At 35.4% G+C, this 18,427-nt stretch overlaps 3 protein-coding genes across 4 annotated transcripts in view; 2 read left to right on the top strand and 1 right to left on the bottom strand.

The window, feature by feature from the left end:
* The window catches only part of LOC135141347 (hemicentin-2-like), a 240,313-nt gene extending 230,670 nt beyond the window's left edge, over positions 1–9,643 (top strand). For both annotated transcript variants that reach the window (XM_064072381.1, XM_064072380.1), the window contains 3 exons: positions 6,962–7,327; positions 8,063–8,362; positions 8,443–9,643. In XM_064072381.1, coding sequence (XP_063928451.1) covers positions 6,962–7,327; positions 8,063–8,362; positions 8,443–8,606 — 830 coding nt within the window. In that variant the 3' untranslated portion in view covers positions 8,607–9,643. The remainder of the gene's footprint in view (positions 1–6,961; positions 7,328–8,062; positions 8,363–8,442) is intronic.
* Positions 9,644–10,788: 1,145 nt separating this feature from the next.
* On the top strand, positions 10,789–13,992 carry LOC135141493 (bifunctional arginine demethylase and lysyl-hydroxylase PSR). The gene is made up of 5 exons (XM_064072632.1): positions 10,789–11,211; positions 11,294–11,652; positions 11,699–11,895; positions 12,209–12,770; positions 12,831–13,992. Exons 1-5 carry the CDS (start codon positions 11,142–11,144, stop codon positions 12,927–12,929), a joined length of 1,287 nt encoding a protein of 428 aa, XP_063928702.1. The 5' UTR covers positions 10,789–11,141; the 3' UTR covers positions 12,930–13,992.
* Positions 13,993–16,045: 2,053 nt separating this feature from the next.
* Positions 16,046–18,346, bottom strand: LOC135141452 (uncharacterized). Its single transcript, XM_064072559.1, has 8 exons — positions 18,260–18,346; positions 17,790–17,881; positions 17,637–17,740; positions 17,385–17,592; positions 17,130–17,340; positions 16,973–17,082; positions 16,574–16,845; positions 16,046–16,517 (listed from the first exon to the last, which is right to left on the bottom strand). Exons 2-8 carry the CDS (start codon positions 17,801–17,803, stop codon positions 16,060–16,062), a joined length of 1,377 nt encoding a protein of 458 aa, XP_063928629.1. The 5' UTR covers positions 17,804–17,881; positions 18,260–18,346; the 3' UTR covers positions 16,046–16,059.
* Positions 18,347–18,427: the final 81 nt, after the last annotated feature.

Raw genomic sequence — 18,427 nt, 5'->3', positions numbered from 1 at the left:
TTTATTCGATTTTTCATTTTTTCGACCTTTCAATGTTAGACATTTTCGACTTTATAATTTTGACGATTCAAAAATTTTTCGACTTTACAATTTTTGGGTTTTCCGATTTTCGATTCGTTTTTTTTTATTCCAATTTTTCAGTGTTTCAATTTTTTGTTTCTTCTGTGTTTCTATTTGTAATTATTCGATTTTCCAACTTTTCGAATCAGAAAAATTAAAATATTACAAAATAGAAAAATTTGAAAATCAAAAATAAATAAACGAAAAAGTATAAATTGAAAACATTGAAAAATCTAAAAATTGGAAATCAAGAACTTCAAAAATTGAAGAAACCAAAAATTGAAAACTCGAAATATTAAACATTGAGAAATTTAAAAATCGTAAAAATGCAATGTCGAAAAAACGAAAAATTTATAGTAAAATGGAAATACCTACTGAAAATTAAAGAACTGAAAAGTCAAAGATTGAAAATTTGAAAATGAGTAATCGAAAAATTATAAAATCGAAAGAACCACTGAAAAAATAAAAGAAATGAAAGACGAAAAATTGTCATATAAAAACGAGAAAATAAGTAAAGATCAAGAACCTGAAAAATTTAAGAAATTAAAAATTCAAAAATCGAAAGAATAAAATTGAGAAAAAACGAAATATTTGTAAAATTGAAATGTGGAAACTTAAAGAAATCGAAAAATCAGATAATTTACAGATCCAAAAATTGTAAAATTGAAGAATCAAAAATAAAAAAACGAAAAAATATAACTTGAAAACATGGAAAAATCTAAAAACTGGAAATCAAGAACTTCAAAAATTAATAACACCAAAAATTGAAAAGTCGAAAGATTAAAGATTGAGAAATTTAATAATTGAAAAAATGCAATGTCGAAAAAGCAAAATATGTATTGTAAAATGGTAATTAAAGAGATCGGAAAATCGGATGATAGCGAAATCCAAAAATCCCAAAATTGAAAAATTTAGCATTGTAAAATTAAAGAACTAAATCAAACATTGAAAATTTTGAATTGAATAAAAGAAAAATTATAAAATCGAAAGAACCATTGAAAAAATAAAGGAAATGAAAAAAGAAAAATCGTGATATAAAAACTACAAAAAAAAGTAAATATCAAGAACCGGAAAAATTGAAGAAAGGAAAAATTGAAAATTAAAAATTGAGAAACTTGTAAATCAAAAATACGAAATTGTATATATGTATATGTAAAATCGAAATATTGAAAATTGACAGATCCAAAAATTGCAAAATTGAAAAATTTAAACACTGAGAAATCGTGGATTGAAAATGTGAGTTAATAAAAAATTAGAAAATCATAAGAAACAGTGAAAAAATGAAGGAAATGAAAAAACGAAAAAGAGTAATGTAAAATCGAGGAAATGAAAATTTAAAAAATCGGAAAAATGAAAAGTAAAAATCAATAACTGAAAAAATTGAAAAAACCAAAAATAAAAAAAATGAAGATTTAAAAATCTGGAAGTAGAAAAATTGAAAACATTGAAGTAGGAAAATTAAAGAAAATAAAAAACAAACACTGTGAATCGACAAATCGGAAAATTCAGAGATCCAAAAATTGGAAAATTTAAAAATCGAAGATTGAAAATTTGAAAAATTGAATAAACAAAAAATTATAAAATCGTCAGCAACATTAAAAAAAAATAAAAGAAACGAAAAAGCGAAAAATTGTCATACAAAATCGAGAAAATGGAAATTAAAAAATTGGAAAAATGAAAAATAAAAATCAAGAACAGAAAAAATTGAAAAAAGGGAAAATTAAAAATTGAGGAACTAAAAAGTTGAAAAATTGCAATAAATTAAAGAACCGAAAAAATGAAAAATTTGGAAATAGAAAAATTGAAAAATTGAGAAAAATTGAAGTAATACAATTAAAGAGAATGAAAAAAGCCAAAAGTTGTGATATCAAAAAATTGGTCGAAGGTCAAAAGATAACCCTTATAAGTTAAAATCAAGATTTTTTCGGGAAAATGGCGTAAGTCGTTCTTGATTTTAATTAATACAATAAATTGCCTCATTTTTAACTTTTCTGACTAACCCTGTGTAAGTACATAATTACAAAATTTGTGATTGCATTGATATTTCAGATACGCTTTATTCGGCAAACTTTTGACATGACGTCATCAATTTTTTAGAAGGGGAGGATAGAATACATTTTGATTAAGGATTTACCATGATTACGACAACATTAAAACATTTGCAAAATTCCAGAGCATTCGGTTTTGCAGTTTCAAAGTTAAATTGCACATGTAGAATTTGACAACACTCTAAAATCAAACTGTCGATAAAAACGGAGACAGACAGACAGACGGAAACGGCAGACCTATTTTTTCGTACTATAGGGGTCATGAAACCTTCACTAGATTCCAACACAAACAACTGAAGTAAACGATCGCGTAAGCGGTAGATTTTTACCGCTTGACAAGATAACGTCCAACCTCAATCGAGAATAAATCGATCCCAATCACCAAAAATGACGATGTAAAATTGCCACGCTTACCTCAGGCTAACGAGGGTTGAACGACACTGATTAGCGCGTATATACAGTGAGTGGTGTTGTAATGGAACGGAATATCGATGTTCTTAAAGCTATCCAGCTGCGAGTGAAAATTTGGCCATTTTCGAGTTTAAATTTTGAATTAATTAAGTCGTGTTTTCGTTGCTAGGCGCTGCAGGTAATTGAGTGTAGAAAGAGCCGGAAAGTAATTTTTAATAAATTACCGTTCACGTTTTTATCGATCAGAAAGTTCGTCGACAAATAGTTAGCGGAACTTGGAAGCTAATTGTTATTCACTGTATTTACACAAAATTATAGCGATTGATACAGCGGTCTTGTGGAAATAAAATCGCGAATTAGTGACTAGTAATAGTGGGATGATTAGTAATTTCGTGCGTATCGTTTCGGGGTGGGTTAATGATAAAGTAAAGTTAATATGTGACGAAGAGAACATTACCAAGGACAGTAATTAAGTTGAGAAGTCTAAAGCTCTTAACACACTTGGAAAAGAGCTTATCCGGAACGGATTCGGAAAAAATACATTACCAGAATAACAAACATGCCTAGAGTTTAACGCGCTGAATTCTAATAATTCTTGTAATTTGCGGGCGAAAAGTGTAGTATCCACTTCATAAACGCGTCTTTGTTCGTGGAGACAACAAGACGGCACATATTAAATTCTTTCAGTCTCGGTCTACTATGCCACACTCAAGCATTTCCCTTTAAAGCCCATTGCAGTTAATTAAATCCATGTAATATTTATTAATGCAGAGGAATGAAAAACCGTTTGAAGACTGTATATAGTTAATTACGGCGCAAGTAAATAATTCCCTTACTGCTGGTATTTCGTGTTTTGAGAACTCGCTTCAAGTGGAAATTCAAAACCATCGAATAACGACTCTGCAAATTGTAGCTGGGATTGTTAATGTTAGATAATCATTCGTTAATAAATGTTAATTACAAGCTCCATCAGTAAATTACTACATAATGTAATGATTGAACATGATTGCTTCAGTTAAAATGACCAACGTTGACTCCTAACCGGCGTAATAAACAATGCAGCCGGTCTCCATCTGCAATTATGTTGATCGATTTTACTCCATCGGATGCTGCGTTTTGTTTACGGATGTATCAAAATAATTCACCGCCAGCCACTCACCTATGGTGGTTATTCAGACCACAAACACTATTTTCAATATTTCAAACCCTACTACATTTTCCACCAACCAACAAATCTACATTAATGCAACATGCGTCTCGCGGTTGTGTAAATAAATCAAATGACCTTCGCAAATCTTACTATTAGACATCTTCAATTAAAATGAAAACCAACGTCACTGGATGATTTTTTTCTTTCCTCCAAAGGATAGAAACTTCTGCCGCAACAAAGACCGGTTTATGTTTTTATGTGCTAGGTATTTTCCTTAGCGTCTGTATCTCGAGCCGTTCTCGGGATAGCGAAACGAGACCAATTTTTCTTCGACAGCTTCTCTTTAATTCGTAGTCGACATGACATGTTTGCATTTTATTATTCACGACGAATTAGTTTCCCTAAAAATTTTGCCGTTCCGTCTCAAATACTACTTTTAACGACTCAAGTTTTGGAACTTTCGAAATAAATTTGAGCTTTATGATTTCAGTTGCGATAATTGCGCCGAGTTGTTCGTTGATTGAAGGATTACCTTTACATCTACTATGGAAGTTTTAATTGTGGAAGATTGTCTGAATCGATTGCGCAAAAACTGTTGTTGCATTATAATTGACAATTAAGCCGAACGTAGCGCACTGAATAGCGGAGCAGAGAACGTCAGATAAACTGTTGAATGTTGTTTGACAGTTGTATGGGGTAATTTTGATTAATATCGCATCATGTTAGTATGTAGAACAAACATCTTTGTCGAAGCGAAATGCTTAGCTACAGTTTAATTGTATCTGGTTGATGTTGCATGTGGTTAATACAAACATGTTATGTAAGCTATTCATATTAAACAATAATCTAATTACTGGCGAACATTTCGCAGACTAGTGTGAAACGAACGAAAAAACAGACGCGAATTAGCTAGGAACACATCAACTAACATAATCGTAATAAATGTAGATATTTGTTGTCACGGCAGGAGTTTGACCGTCTCTCGACTCCTCTCGCTCTCATAATCATAATCACTATCTAATAAACTTATTATTCATAGATGAATAGAAGTGAGGTTCCTTTTTGTGTTTTCATAGAATCAGTCCCTGGACGTAATCGAGTAAAAGAATTCACTCATGAAGCAGAGTGTGTAAAGTATAATCAGCTTTCTATTGCACATAAATAACGTGGAAATCTCGGCACCGGAATTATATCACATAAACGACTGTAGCAAAACACTTCCCTACGCCTTATGTTCCTGAAAGCTTGGAATAATTCACAATACAAAAGGGTGGATGCCCGAACTTGCACTACGCGTTCACTTTTACAAAAAATAAACTTTTACCATCTTCATAATATGAAATGTGTTAAAATTACCGGTACGAAGTCGCTTTAGAGTTATTGTTTTAATCTCACGACGGGGTACCATAAGACCTGAAGCAGTTTACAAAATGAACTTTGAAAAGGTGTTGGATATCAAATTTTACGATCGCGTTTAAGGAAAAAACGAAATTGTTTTGAGAGCATCAATTAGAAGAACTGCTTTTTCTTGAAATGCCGTTAATGGTGTCTTTGTAATTTAAGAGGAAGTGGAAATGGGAGCGAAACGTAATTAAGAGTTTGTATTTTTATGTGAAGACGTGTGGAGAAACAGTTGTTTCGAACAGACTCGAGCCGCGATGGGAGTATTAAAATAGACGTAGGTGTGTAATTAGCAAAGTTCGCTGATAGTGTGGTCGAGTGCAATGTACATAACTGTGGTGGCAACATAAATTCGTTCAAAACGACAATAAGGAACTCCTAAGCTTGTAACGCGCTCACGGATATGAGCCTTATTAATGCTATAAACTTGCGCGAAATTCCGATATTTGGCACACGTATCGGGCGAGCCGATTCGTCGCGTGCTTTATTGATGACGTACAAAATACAAAATACGAAAACGACATTTTTCAACTGAACTGTGACAATGTGCAACGTGATTGTTTAAAATATACAGATTTGCTATATTTAGTAGTTTGGGTGGAGGGTCGGGGCGAAAATTTGCGGTAAAAAGTAAACCAGGGTGCAATCGGCAGAAATTTCATAGACCATTAAGTCCAACAAAGCTTTAACATTCTACAACACCACGTGATTTATCAATATTCATCGGATCGATAAAATGGAATCACTTGAACAAATTTTCTGAATGGGTGTGAAGTTCGGAAGTCGACCCTAATTTTTAATTTTGTTAACAGATTGCCTTATCTTAAAAAGTTCGTAAATCGTATGGAAGTTCTGAGACCAGCCAGCCGACTGTAAAATGTATAAAAGTTTTAGGAGTTTTGTACCTACGCCTGTTTAAAATATGAAAGGAAATTAATTCTATAAGGTGTCCAAACCACGTGTGGCTTCACTCCATTTCATTGCTCCTTCCAGACTTTGGCCATTGATTTTTGCCCAAAGAAAATCTGATGATGCTCTACATTTCCATCTTCCATTTCACTAATGATATCCCCAATAATGAGGCCAGCTTTAGTTGCAAATCACTCTCAGTTACTCGAATAAACTCAAATCCGCCCCTCACTATTCCGCCAGCCAATAATCCCTTGAAGTCTTTATTTCATTCATCCAACAAAAACGTGATTATGTCGTAAGAATTCGAAGAAATCGACAATGGAAAACGGGTTAAAGATCATCAACCCACGACCCTTGGATTAAACAAAGGAAATTTGAATAATCAATACCAACACGTTTCCCATACATCCATATTCATATCAGCAAGTAACATCGCATCAGATGCCAAAAACAATCGCAATTATCTTGTACTCTTTCCATATTCCAAGCGAGCGTCTAGACGTAAATTTTTTCCACAATTTTTTTCCGACAATGGAATCTTTAAAACCATGATTGGCGCACTCATAACACTAACAGTGGCGACAGCTACGCTGTCGCTGGTTGGTCTTACCAACGATGGATATTTAATAGCGCATTTTTCGATGTTGGGGGAACCGGAGGCACTTGTGTATAATCCGGGAAAAGTGGCCGTAAAATACTTATTACAACGCTAGTTAACCGCATTGTCACGCATTATCCGTTCCTAATTATTATTAACCAGGCCAGAGCTGCACTGAGACCTACTCTCGCAGCATATGTAATACTCCAAAGCTAAATATATCATCTCCCCAATAACGAACATTCAACAGATGTGCCTTTACCACACCAAATCGAAAAAACTAATCCATAATTACTGTGTTATATGACGCCTACGATGAGGCCTTCGGGGCCGCTCTTCTCTTATGGTATTAGTTTCTAAAGTTATGCTTTGTTTTTTCAGTGTTTTCCGGGGGAGAGGCGGCCCATGCAGTTAAAAGATTCACAGGATTATACACCGGGCCATACTTTGATCCCACAACGACCACCAACATAACGACACAATTGGGAACGCACGCATACCTCCCTTGTAAAGTAAAACAGCTGGGCAACAAATCCGTGTCGTGGATCAGAAGAAGAGACGCTCATATTCTCACCGTAGATAGGTATACCTTCATCGCCGACGATCGTTTCCAGGCTTTTCTAGTGGAAGCCACCGACACCTGGACGCTACAAGTCAAGTACGTGCAACCCAGGGACGCCGGACAGTATGAGTGTCAAGTCAGCACCGAACCCAAAATGAGCCACTTCATCACCCTGAACGTCGTGGGTATGTACACTTTTAAAAAGATTCACACTTATATTGGGCTGGGCCGGCACAACTTTTCTCGTACTGTACGTAAGAGAAATTTTGATTTGTCGGGCTAAATCTCGTCCGCGCCGTGTGCGATTAACGTCTTGATTGTTAATTTAGATGAGTTTCTGTTGAACGTCAATGCGATAATCAAATTTAGAAAAGTTAACGAATCCGTAGCGACCGTTTGCTTCTTTTCCTCGATGCTGAACCAGTGGGTGTAATAGAGTTTAATTTTAATAGACGAGGGGTGAGATTTTTGGGACAGTCGTTCCAAAGCAAGAAAATTTGACTTAACCGAAATAATGACGGTTTCATAAGTTGTGGATCGATATGAGCTCTTGCGAATGCAAAGTGGAGATAATCTATGGCATCGATATTATTAAAATGAAATGAATACTTGAAATAGGATTTATTTTATTGGTCCGTAAAATTTGTAGGAGGTAAGGATTAAGGGAGTTTATAGGATGAGTGTAGGATGTATTGAAATACTCCGTTATACGTTTTAGGCCTGAGGTAATCATATTTAATTAATAGTGGCATAACAATCATCCCCTCACCTCCCTCGGGCTGAGATAGGGTGGTTCTAATTCAATAAGACGGGACGGTGCGGGTTCTATTGTTATTCCATTGTGGAAATCCGGCGAATAATAACCATCAAAAAGGCGAAATTTTCGATAATTGAACGATAACAAAGTAATCGTTTTCCAGTTCCTAAAATTGAAATATCGGGGGAGTCCGACATTTATGTGAAGACCGGAAGCACCGTAAGTCTCAGATGCGTGATCACCCAGTCTTTGGAAGAACCAGCTTACATCTTTTGGTATCACGACGGCGAACGCGTCCTGAAATATGATCGCAGTGCAATTGATATACGCACAGATCGTGTGGGAACAGACACCACAGTGAGCACACTCATCATTTTCCACGCCCGGACGGAAGATTCAGGAAACTACACCTGCAGCCCCTCCAATCTAGACTCAGCAAGCGTCCTGCTACACGTTCTCAACGGTGAGTTTCTAATTACTCCTCGAGAAATCTCGATTTCGCCTCGTTATGAACATCAAAATTGAGTATTCGTGTTTTTGCAGGGGAACACCCCGCCGCGATGCAACGAGGCAAGAATTCGGCTTCTCCCATCCCCGCTTGGTCGCACCTCTCCATGGGAATTGGTCTCGCCGCTTGCACCCCACCAAGATTCGCCATCGCCGTGGCCCTCAGCTTAGCAGTTTTAGTAGAACTGTTAGCTACATAAGCATCCAACGTCCGAGTCGAAGCCCAAGGGCTCATCCCGCTTACGGTCATTGTTTCGGAGTTTTGTTACTTATTTTTTAATTAGATTTTATAACAAACATCAAAACAAACAAAACGAAACTTGTACTATAGCAAAATTTTACATTCTAGACGTACTCATGACATTTTTTATACGTTAGGGTTTATTTCGAGTTGTAGCTTACGAACGGAAAACCAGCCATCGACCAAACACCTTGTACCGAATTATATTCTAGAATTAATCTGATAAGTGTAAGCAAGTCTTCTGTTAGTTTGAAGTAGAATTTTGACAAAAAGATTTAGCATATTCGTAACGACAATCTAATTTTTCGATTTTAGTTTGTTGAGCAACTGTGATACTATGAGTTCGTCGTTAGGATGATTTTGTTCAAAACTGGTGGTTTATGGTTGCTGGTTGTTTTCCAGTTCGAACATTTTTTACTTATTTTGTCATATAACATACACGTAACTTCAGGAACTGTCCTCTTTCATCTTACATACCTACATACATAATATAAATGTAATTTTTAATAAGAGAATTTACTTCATGTGTGAAGTGAGACTACACTACTTACTGTTGAACTTGCAGTGTTTTGTTTGTAAATATTCCAGGTTATTCAGTGAAAAGGACACATACTGAAATGTGAGTTAATTAAGCCTAAAATTAAAGGTGTGATTAATTAGATAAGTTAGTTAGTTATAAATGTAAAATGAATATCATTGCAGTTGTATTTCTGAAATGGGTGAAAGAGCTGATGTATAAAGTATTTTTACTGTAAAAATTTTGATTATCTGTTTAATTGTTTTTAAAAACTCGAATATTCGTTTTGCAATGCTGTAAATCTTTCATTTTAATGTTGTATAAAAAAGGTCTAGCGTTCATAATTCAAATAAAATGTAAATGATCCGCTGTTACTCAAATCTGTGAAATTATTAGCCCTTAGGACTTACCTTTATTTTATATCAATTTTATTGATGTATTTTAGGTAAGTACAGAATGTAACCCAACTTTATGTTGAATAAATCGTTATAATAAATCAAGTTTTGTTTTTTTTTTTCATACCTCTCCCCCAAAAAACATATGAATTAAAGAAAAGCAAAAAGTTGGTAGTTTGACATTTCAGTGACATTATCACAATGCTGTGAATCCAGCCAATACTTTAAAAGATCGTTAGTTTTTTTAATTACCACATACATTAAAGATGTCTAAACCAACACAAGTGCCAGTAGTTTTTGTGTAAAAACATTTTGATTTGATATTTATATTACAACGGTGTTTATAATGTAATATTAGTATAGGCAACCAACAATACAAGCAATACAATATTGAATACACAAAGTAACCAACTCAACACAATTAAAAAAAAACAAGGACAAATTGCTCGTTTACGATTTAAAAAGTTAAAACATTATGACAGATAAGTATCGTTGCTTTATTTTGTAATGAACTAAATGTACCTAAAATTAATCCGCTTTAAGTTCAACGTCGGATTAAAAAAGAGCAATAAGATATTTAAAGAATTAATTATTTTCCTGGATTCATAAAAACCCACTGTACTTACACGTGGCATCTATTTATAATTAACACAATTAACCCCAAATATCAATAAAGTTCATTACCTATTTATTCTTTTACATAATTCGGGTTCATTAAGGTTTACACTATCTACTAGAGAGTTAAACTAATTGTATGCAAATTTGTTAATCTAATCTTAATTTTGGTAGGGTTTACATCTTAAGTTGGTTTTCCGTTTCATTTATTTATAATTGACCAAATGAACTCAGACAGTGTTTTCTTATAACTATACCTAATATTTACTACAATATGTATTTAATGAACTATCATAAACTTCAACTTTGAAAATGTGTGAGTCATCTTACACTAACAATTCTCTTTGTTGCGAAATAAATTCGCTGAAAAACCGTACAGTCATTTTTTCAGTTCCCTTCACATTTATAATTATAATGATGACGCAGAATAAGCAAAAATTACGTTACTTCAACTTTAATTTAGTTGTAAAAGTAGTGTAAAATGAGAACCTGCAGCTATTTGTAATTTTAAACTAATTTTTGCTTTACTAGACGTTTATATTATGTTTGATTCAAAAACTGTCAGTTAAGTTGGCATTTCAATGTCATTTTGACACCTATTTGTGTTTTCACAAATGACAACATTATTCAGAAAAGTGTAAATTTATTTTAACGTGTAGTTCAAAACAAATGAGCAAAATCTGGTTGGCTGGTGTTAACACACAGTGTTAACTGTGTATTAAAGTCCTTTTGAGTACTTATTTTTGCAAATTATTGTTAGTTTTTTTGAAAATTAGTTTGGTGTGGTTAAAAAGTTGCGCCGTTGGGCATTCCAGCGCCTAGGGACATGTGCAATTTGTCAAGATGTGACAGACAGGGGTGCCACCTCAGGTGGAGTTTTGACTGTTGCTGGTTCAGTTAACGTTTTAAAATAATTTTCTTAGTTTATTTTAAATAAAAATTTTTAAAACTGCTTTAGTTTCAAGGAATGGATGATGTTAATTTTGCACACAGAGCCCGCAAACGTATAAAAGAAGTGAAGAAAAAAGCTAGACCAGGTACATAACTATCCTTAACCTAATTTTTGAAAATTTCTAAAAAATTGTCATTTGCGCTACTAACGAACCTTTCTTTACTCAGAACTCAACACAAAAGAATCCTGGACCCAATGCAACTACGCAAATAATTTCGAAAGCTTCTGGGAATTCACAGACAACTGCGAACGAATCGAAGAATCCCAAGTTTCACAAAGAGAATTTATATCAAATTATGAGCTTCCCTACAAGCCAGTCGTTATCACTGGAACTCAGGTAGGCTGGAAAGCCAACGAAAAGTGGACTTTAGAAAAACTGGTGAAAAAATACCGAAACCAAAAATTTAAATGTGGTGAAGATAATGAAGGTTATAGTGTTAAAATGAAGATGAAGTACTATGTACATTATATGCTCAATTCTAAAGATGATAGTCCTTTGTATATTTTTGATAGCAATTTCGGGGAGGTAAGCACATAACCTCAATTTTACACACATACAAATTTACTTTCAGCATCGTCGCCGAAAAAAATTATTAGAAGATTATGAAGTGCCCTATTACTTCAGAGACGACCTATTCAAACACGCCGGAGAAAACCCCAGACCCCCATATCGATGGTTCGTCATGGGTCCGGCCCGCTCTGGGACTGGGATACACATTGATCCCTTGGGAACTAGTGCCTGGAACGCCCTCCTTCAAGGACACAAAAGGTTTCAAACAAATTCGGTTAATAAAAACTTGAAAAAACAAAAAATGAGAAAAATTATTCCTTTAATCGCTCTAACACTGATTTCAGTACAAAGTACAAACCTTAAAAGAGTTTTAACTGTACAATTTTTCGTGCAACCAGATGGTGTCTCATTTTCTTGAAAAGTCGCAATATAGTCAGTTTACCGAACAGATGGAGTGATCACGTGCGACATTTCAACGCCATGTTCGAAAATGTTTGCCTATTCCAACTCCATCTGTTCGGTAAACGCAGTATAGTTGGTTTAACGCACTTCCGCTTTCTCTTGCAACCAGATGGTGTCTCTTCCCCACCCACACCCCCAAGGAATTACTCAAAGTAACGGGATCAATGGGCGGCAAGCAACGTGATGAGGCCATCACGTGGTTTAACTTCATCTACCCCAAAATAAAAGACCCATCGTGGCCCAGCGACTGTCAGCCCATCGAAATTTTGCAGAAACCCGGTGAGACCGTGTTCGTTCCTGGCGGCTGGTGGCACGTGGTTTTAAACCTGGACACAACGATCGCAGTTACGCAGAATTTTTGTAGTAGAACGAATTTCCCGGTGGTCTGGCACAAGACGGCGCGGGGTAGACCGAAATTGTCGCGGAAGTGGCTGAAAGCCCTGAGGAAGAACGAGCCCGATTTGGCGAAACTGGCCGACAGGATAAACATAGAGCAGCCGTCGGGGATGGCGTCGGATAGTTCTAGTAATTCGTCGACCAGTTCGAGCTCGGATTCGGACAGCACGGACTCGGAGGACGGCGACAGCGGACAAGAATCCATTTCTGCGAAGAAGAAACGAAGGAAATCGGATAACGACTCGGAACGCAATCGGAAAATATCACGCACTGATGTAAGTGATTAGTCAGTGATGATTTTGGAGGGAGTGGTTTTTGACGATGGTTTTTTGCAGAGTCTTGATTGCGTTACGTCGTGGGATTTAAATCATCGAGCTTCCATATCAAATCTGTCAACGGAGAAGGCCATACCAATTTCTGTGAGACAAGATTGATATCTGCAATTCTGAAACAGATCGTTATTCTTTGTTTAGTTACCATTCTTTAGTCCGTTCTGTTAGCAAGTTTGTTTTGTTCGTGTCTAGGAAATTGTCACTTTTGTTTCAAAGTATTTAAAGTTATTTATTGTGAACGAGAAAGAGGTTGGCAAATTATATCATAACCTATAATATCGGTGCCAAGTTTCATATTTTATTACAGGTTATGCATTGTTCAAAGTTCGTTAATAATTCGTTGATTATTTCTCTTTTATAAACCAAAGGTCCCCAAATTTACGATCATCGGATTATTAATTTCCTTGAAGATTGCGAAACGTGGTAGAGATATACGTTATTTTGAAATAAACTCCGCCCAAAGTGTGTTGAGGGCGGGGCTTCCTAGCTCCGTCTAAATATCAAGCGGCATATTTCTACCGAGAATTTGTTTAACAAAATCAGTATTTTACGAATAATTTACCAATTTCTTAAGATTATAAATTGAATTTTAGAGATACTATTCTGTTGTTCTTTATTACAAAGTCTTATAGCTCCTTATAAAGTATATTGTGTAAATATAGTTAATATTCCTTGTTGGGTCATTTGTGATCTAAGCTAGTGCCTGAATTTGTATATTTGGTATTTGGTAAATTGCAAATGTATACACAAAATGAAATATTACTTAAGGCTCAATATTTTATCATTTATTTTCACGTAGGGAAATTTAGGGGTAGTAGTAACGATTTCATTTAAATTACCAACTGTAGGAACACCTGCAAAATTCAGTTCAGTCACACGTTTCAGGCACTTACCAGGTTTTGTTACACATATTATTATTTATTTGAAAAATGGACTGTCGAGTTGTTCACATGAGTCACGTGGGCTTTCACACTATTTTCACCAAAAATGTGAGTACGTAACTTCGATTTTTTTATACCACAGGATGGTGTTCAAGCCCCTACCAGCAAGTATTATACTCAAAATTAGCTAACAAAGATGAACAACTATGTAACAAGTGTAATCAACTTTCTGTGTGTGCCTTTTGTCTTTTGAATATTTCTAAATAAATATTAATAAGATGCCAGCGCTGCTTTAATAATCGAAACACAACCACTTTATGTTCTAGGGTCACGAGTGTCAAGAAAGAAGCTCACAAAATGCCAAAACGTTTATTCAGTAGTAAAAATAAAATCATTATGTTAAAATTTGTAAAATTAGCGGCGCCTTCCTGGAGGTCCTGCCCGTCGTCGAGGGGGTAGAGGCAGAGGTGCCTCTAAGCCAGCACACATAATAAGAGACAGTAGAACACCGTCACCGCCTATAGCACAAGTACCATATATCATTGCAGTACGCCATTTCCATCCGGGTAAATTACAGAACAAGAGAGCTAGACGCATCTGGTTAAGAATTATCAAAACAAATCTCATTAAATGATAAGACTTCTGACGTCTAGTCCACGTGTGTCGGCAACCAACTCCTGGACAGCCCACAAGACAAGTTCTAACACCAAAGTGATCCACAGCAGTTGTTTGTGAGTAAATTCCACTTATGAACAACCCCAAAAACACTCCATAATGTAAATTGTAAGTCATTATAACAAGTACCAAAACCAGTGCGTGGAAACCGATGTGTTCCTGCTCGGCTACAGTTTCCCCAGCGATGCCTGAAATTCTCAACCAATAAAAAACAAACTTTTAAAGTAGTACTTACTGTTGCGCAGAGATGAACTTATAGGCAGATTAAACGCTATAAGAAAATCTATAACTCGAATGGACTTTTCAGCAGCGTTGAAATCAAAAGCGGTGTGTTTGACCCAACCACCTCTTTTGATACCGGCTGCTATAGGTTCTAGTTCTCTGAGTTGTAGCCAATAGTAGTACTGACACCGAAACTGGAAAGCTCGAATGAGGAAAAGAACATAACTTTTTCTAAAAAAGAAAAGAATAATCAAAGTTAACTTTACTGGTGTAGATTTATATACAGGTAGATGTTTCCGAGTCTCTCATAAGAAAGCATTTGATAGGAAAAGACTCGGTACATAATCGCTCGTGACGCTGATGACCCTATCATTTTCCACCAGCGCTCACTCTGTAACCAAAAAATAAGGTAATCAAGGAACTTAATTTTCTTACTTGTTGGCTTACCCACTGATGTTGTTTGTTACGCAGACTTAAAAAATCCTTGTATGGTGCATAGCCCGTGTATAGTAAGTACCCTACGACTTCGGCACACGCTGGTACTTTACCATTCCCTAGTTTATTAATGTCGTCGTACCGTCGGTGTTGGGCATCGTCTGCGGCACTCATCAATTTAAAACTCATCATAACATAAATACAAAGATATGTGGGAAAATCTGCCCCGTCGTCGAGAAATCTGAAACTTCAATTTCGCGGACGTTTTTTCTAGTCCACAACTATTTTTTAGTGATGACTTACCTAACTGCACCCAGTACAACACAAATCACTTTAGTGACGTGATATAGCTTGAAATGGTCAAACCACTGCTTCATCACAAGACAACATTGAAATACTGTCGCGAACACAAGAGCCGTTGTTAAAACGAACTTCATCATAAACCACGTACCACAGACTAGGGTGTTAAATAGTCCGAAGAAAAAGGCAAATACGGGAAGGTATATGCCATCCTCTGTGTCTAAAAATTTGAGCGTTAAAACGTTTCTTTGACTATACACAGTTCTTACAGCGATAAGTAGTACGAACGGCTTTGTGAAACACGAAGTTACTAATAGTTAAAATGATCACATTTCCAAGTCCCTCTAATACGGGTTGACGTAAAAATATATCTAACTCCCTTCTACAAATAAAAAAATAGCTACACAGTTAGTGCTTACTTGATGACTTACAAAAACTCGTAAATTTGTGTCTGATTCATGATTATTAACTAATCACGCCGAAGAGTTATTGTTAAATATTTACATAAAATATAACAGTAACGTTTTGGTCAATACACTCACACTACATACTGCTACAAGACAGAAAAAAAAGTACACTTTTTGTGATCAGCGATAAGAGGCACTTTTTAACAAACGGTGGTTAGAGGGGTCATTTCAAACACTTAAAAAGCAATAATGAAACACATACAAAAATACAAAATTTATTTTAACGAAAACTCACAAAAAATACTTAAAAACTCAAAAATGGCGTCTGCCCCTTCTACAAACATGAGTTATATAAACAAACACAAATAGTATAAATTCATGTACGAACCAATTCAAAATCAAAGTACTGAGATCAGTTAGCACAACATAATTGTTACAAACGAACGACGAAAGTACCATTAACTCATGACGAACAAAAACAAGAGACAAACGAAACTGGTTATGAAATAAAAGAACGCCGTTAACAAAATAAAATAACATACTTCGTCGAAACAGGGCATGTCTACAGAATGGTGTAGCGCATTTGTGTAGACAAAATCCGTACAGTTCCTCATAATTTTCAAAAACTTCTTCTTGGAACATTACTCCACCCAGAAAACCAGCACTTAAAACGGAATAATCGAAATTATAAGAACCTATTAATACTAAAATTAACATGGAATGGGGAAAAACGGTGTCTTTGTTTGATTTGTTGCGACGTTTTCCCAGTTCTAGAAGAATTTTTTCAATGGAAACCTAGCCAATCAACACTAAAAGCAGCATTTACTTTTATAGAGAAAAGCGGTCAACGGTTTGTTGAATCGTTTCAAGAAGCTCATGACGGTAGTGGATGATTCTGCCATTTTTAAATCGAAAATGTATGGTGTTAACCAGTTCATGTTCTTGTAGGTGGAGTGTGTTAGTCGTTTTTTGTATACGCTGAACGGTGCTCTTGCCTGAACGCCGGCTGCTAGTAGCTGCAGTTCGACAATTTGAGCATGGAAATAGTATCTGCATCTGTATTGGAAACCATGGATTATGGAATAAACTATGGGAAGCCTGAAATTAAAGTCCACAAAAAGATTTTTTTTTTATAAAAGTAGGCTTTGATTTTTGCCGCTTCGTTCAAAACACGAACTGTAACGTTAGGATGAGCGGCAAAATAACTTAATTATGAATTACTTACAACCAGTTAGAAGCTGTGTTGTAGTACAAATCCAACATATTGTGTGATAAAATTTTGAAAATGATGGCATGTGGGGTGGCTGACGTCATTCTAAGCCACCAATCCGCGTTCTAGAAATTTAAAACAATTATAGTGTTACCGACGCGTTATACTTTACCTTAAGCCGTTGTTTATTCATAGGCATTAACAAAAAATCTTTAAAAGAAACCCACGGTGCGTATGTTAAGTATGACAATAGTGTGAAAATCTGCAACAGTTTGAAACTCGGTTTCTTGAAAGAGTCAACGGCGCAAAAAAGTTTCCCTGTTAAAACGATGTAAGTCAAAATGAAATCATCAATGTTGTCCTTATTTTTGTAATTTCTGAAACTAAACACAGCTTTGTTAAAGTCATACATCTGGGAGTACATTACCAATACAAAGTATTGAGAAATACAAAAAACTTCAACGTGTTCTCGTATTTCCAACCCATCAGTTTTTGAAACGTTAGTGAGAGCAAGTAAAAAGCCACAAACAGATAAATAGTACAGAGAGAAAACTTGCACAAATCAATCGGGACAAGAAAAAACAAGTGGCAAAATCCAAAATAACAAGCAAGTGAGGTGAAATACCTCGGTGTAGCTGAAATACAAAATTACAAAAGTCACAACTGAAAGATAACTTACTTCGGTAGACAACTGCAGAAAACAGCATATTCAAAAAAAGAGAAAATGCCGCTTCGCTTATCACATGAATGAAAGGATCAAGTATAAGTTCGGAAAATTCCTCCCTAGAAAAAACGTGGTTATATTTTTTGAAAATACTGACTGTGCACTTACCAAGTAATCCCCATGTTGATTTCAAATATTACAAAACGGAATTACTTTTGACAAATGACTACCCAAACAATGTTTTTCGCTTCGTTAAAAAACTACGACAAAAACTAAATGACGCCACTTAGAATCGACTTAATTTAGATTTTCAGTACGTAAACGACATTTTGAACAGTTATTGTTTTGCAAAGGTAGCATGATTTTTTATTCAAGGACGAACGATTGCCGCCGAAAACTCCGCCCGAGTCCGGAGATATCAAAACATGTGTGGAAAACATATTTAAAATAGTGTGGGTGGTGAAATTGTTCTCACCCAACTAACAAAAACTGGATATTTTCGAAAAATGCAAAAATGACGCCGCTAGGTTAGGCCACCTCTAAAATGCAAAATACACAAAACCGGAGCCTTCGTGATCGAAAAATTTCTTGTTTTTGTTAGTAGCGCGACAGTAATTTTGGTCGGAATCAACACACACCGTTTAAATTGATCATTCAAATCGGCTTTTCAACACCCGGCACTGAAAACTAGGGTTAATTTCACGTTTTTGAGTTTTTCGCAAACGCTTCTTCGAAAATTTAGACTTTTGTAGGACTTTTGGTTTCTCACTAGAGTATCACTGATTCTGATGTTGGCACGACTGGCG

The sequence above is a fragment of the Zophobas morio genome, unplaced genomic scaffold, assembly GCF_036711695.1.
Source record: "Zophobas morio isolate AGI-343-1 ecotype UQ-CSIRO unplaced genomic scaffold, CSIRO_AGI_Zmor_V1 ptg000044l, whole genome shotgun sequence".
NCBI lineage: Eukaryota > Metazoa > Arthropoda > Insecta > Coleoptera > Tenebrionidae > Zophobas > Zophobas morio.
Note: the sequence above shows the minus strand (reverse complement) of the source record. Positions and strands in the feature narration are given on the sequence as shown.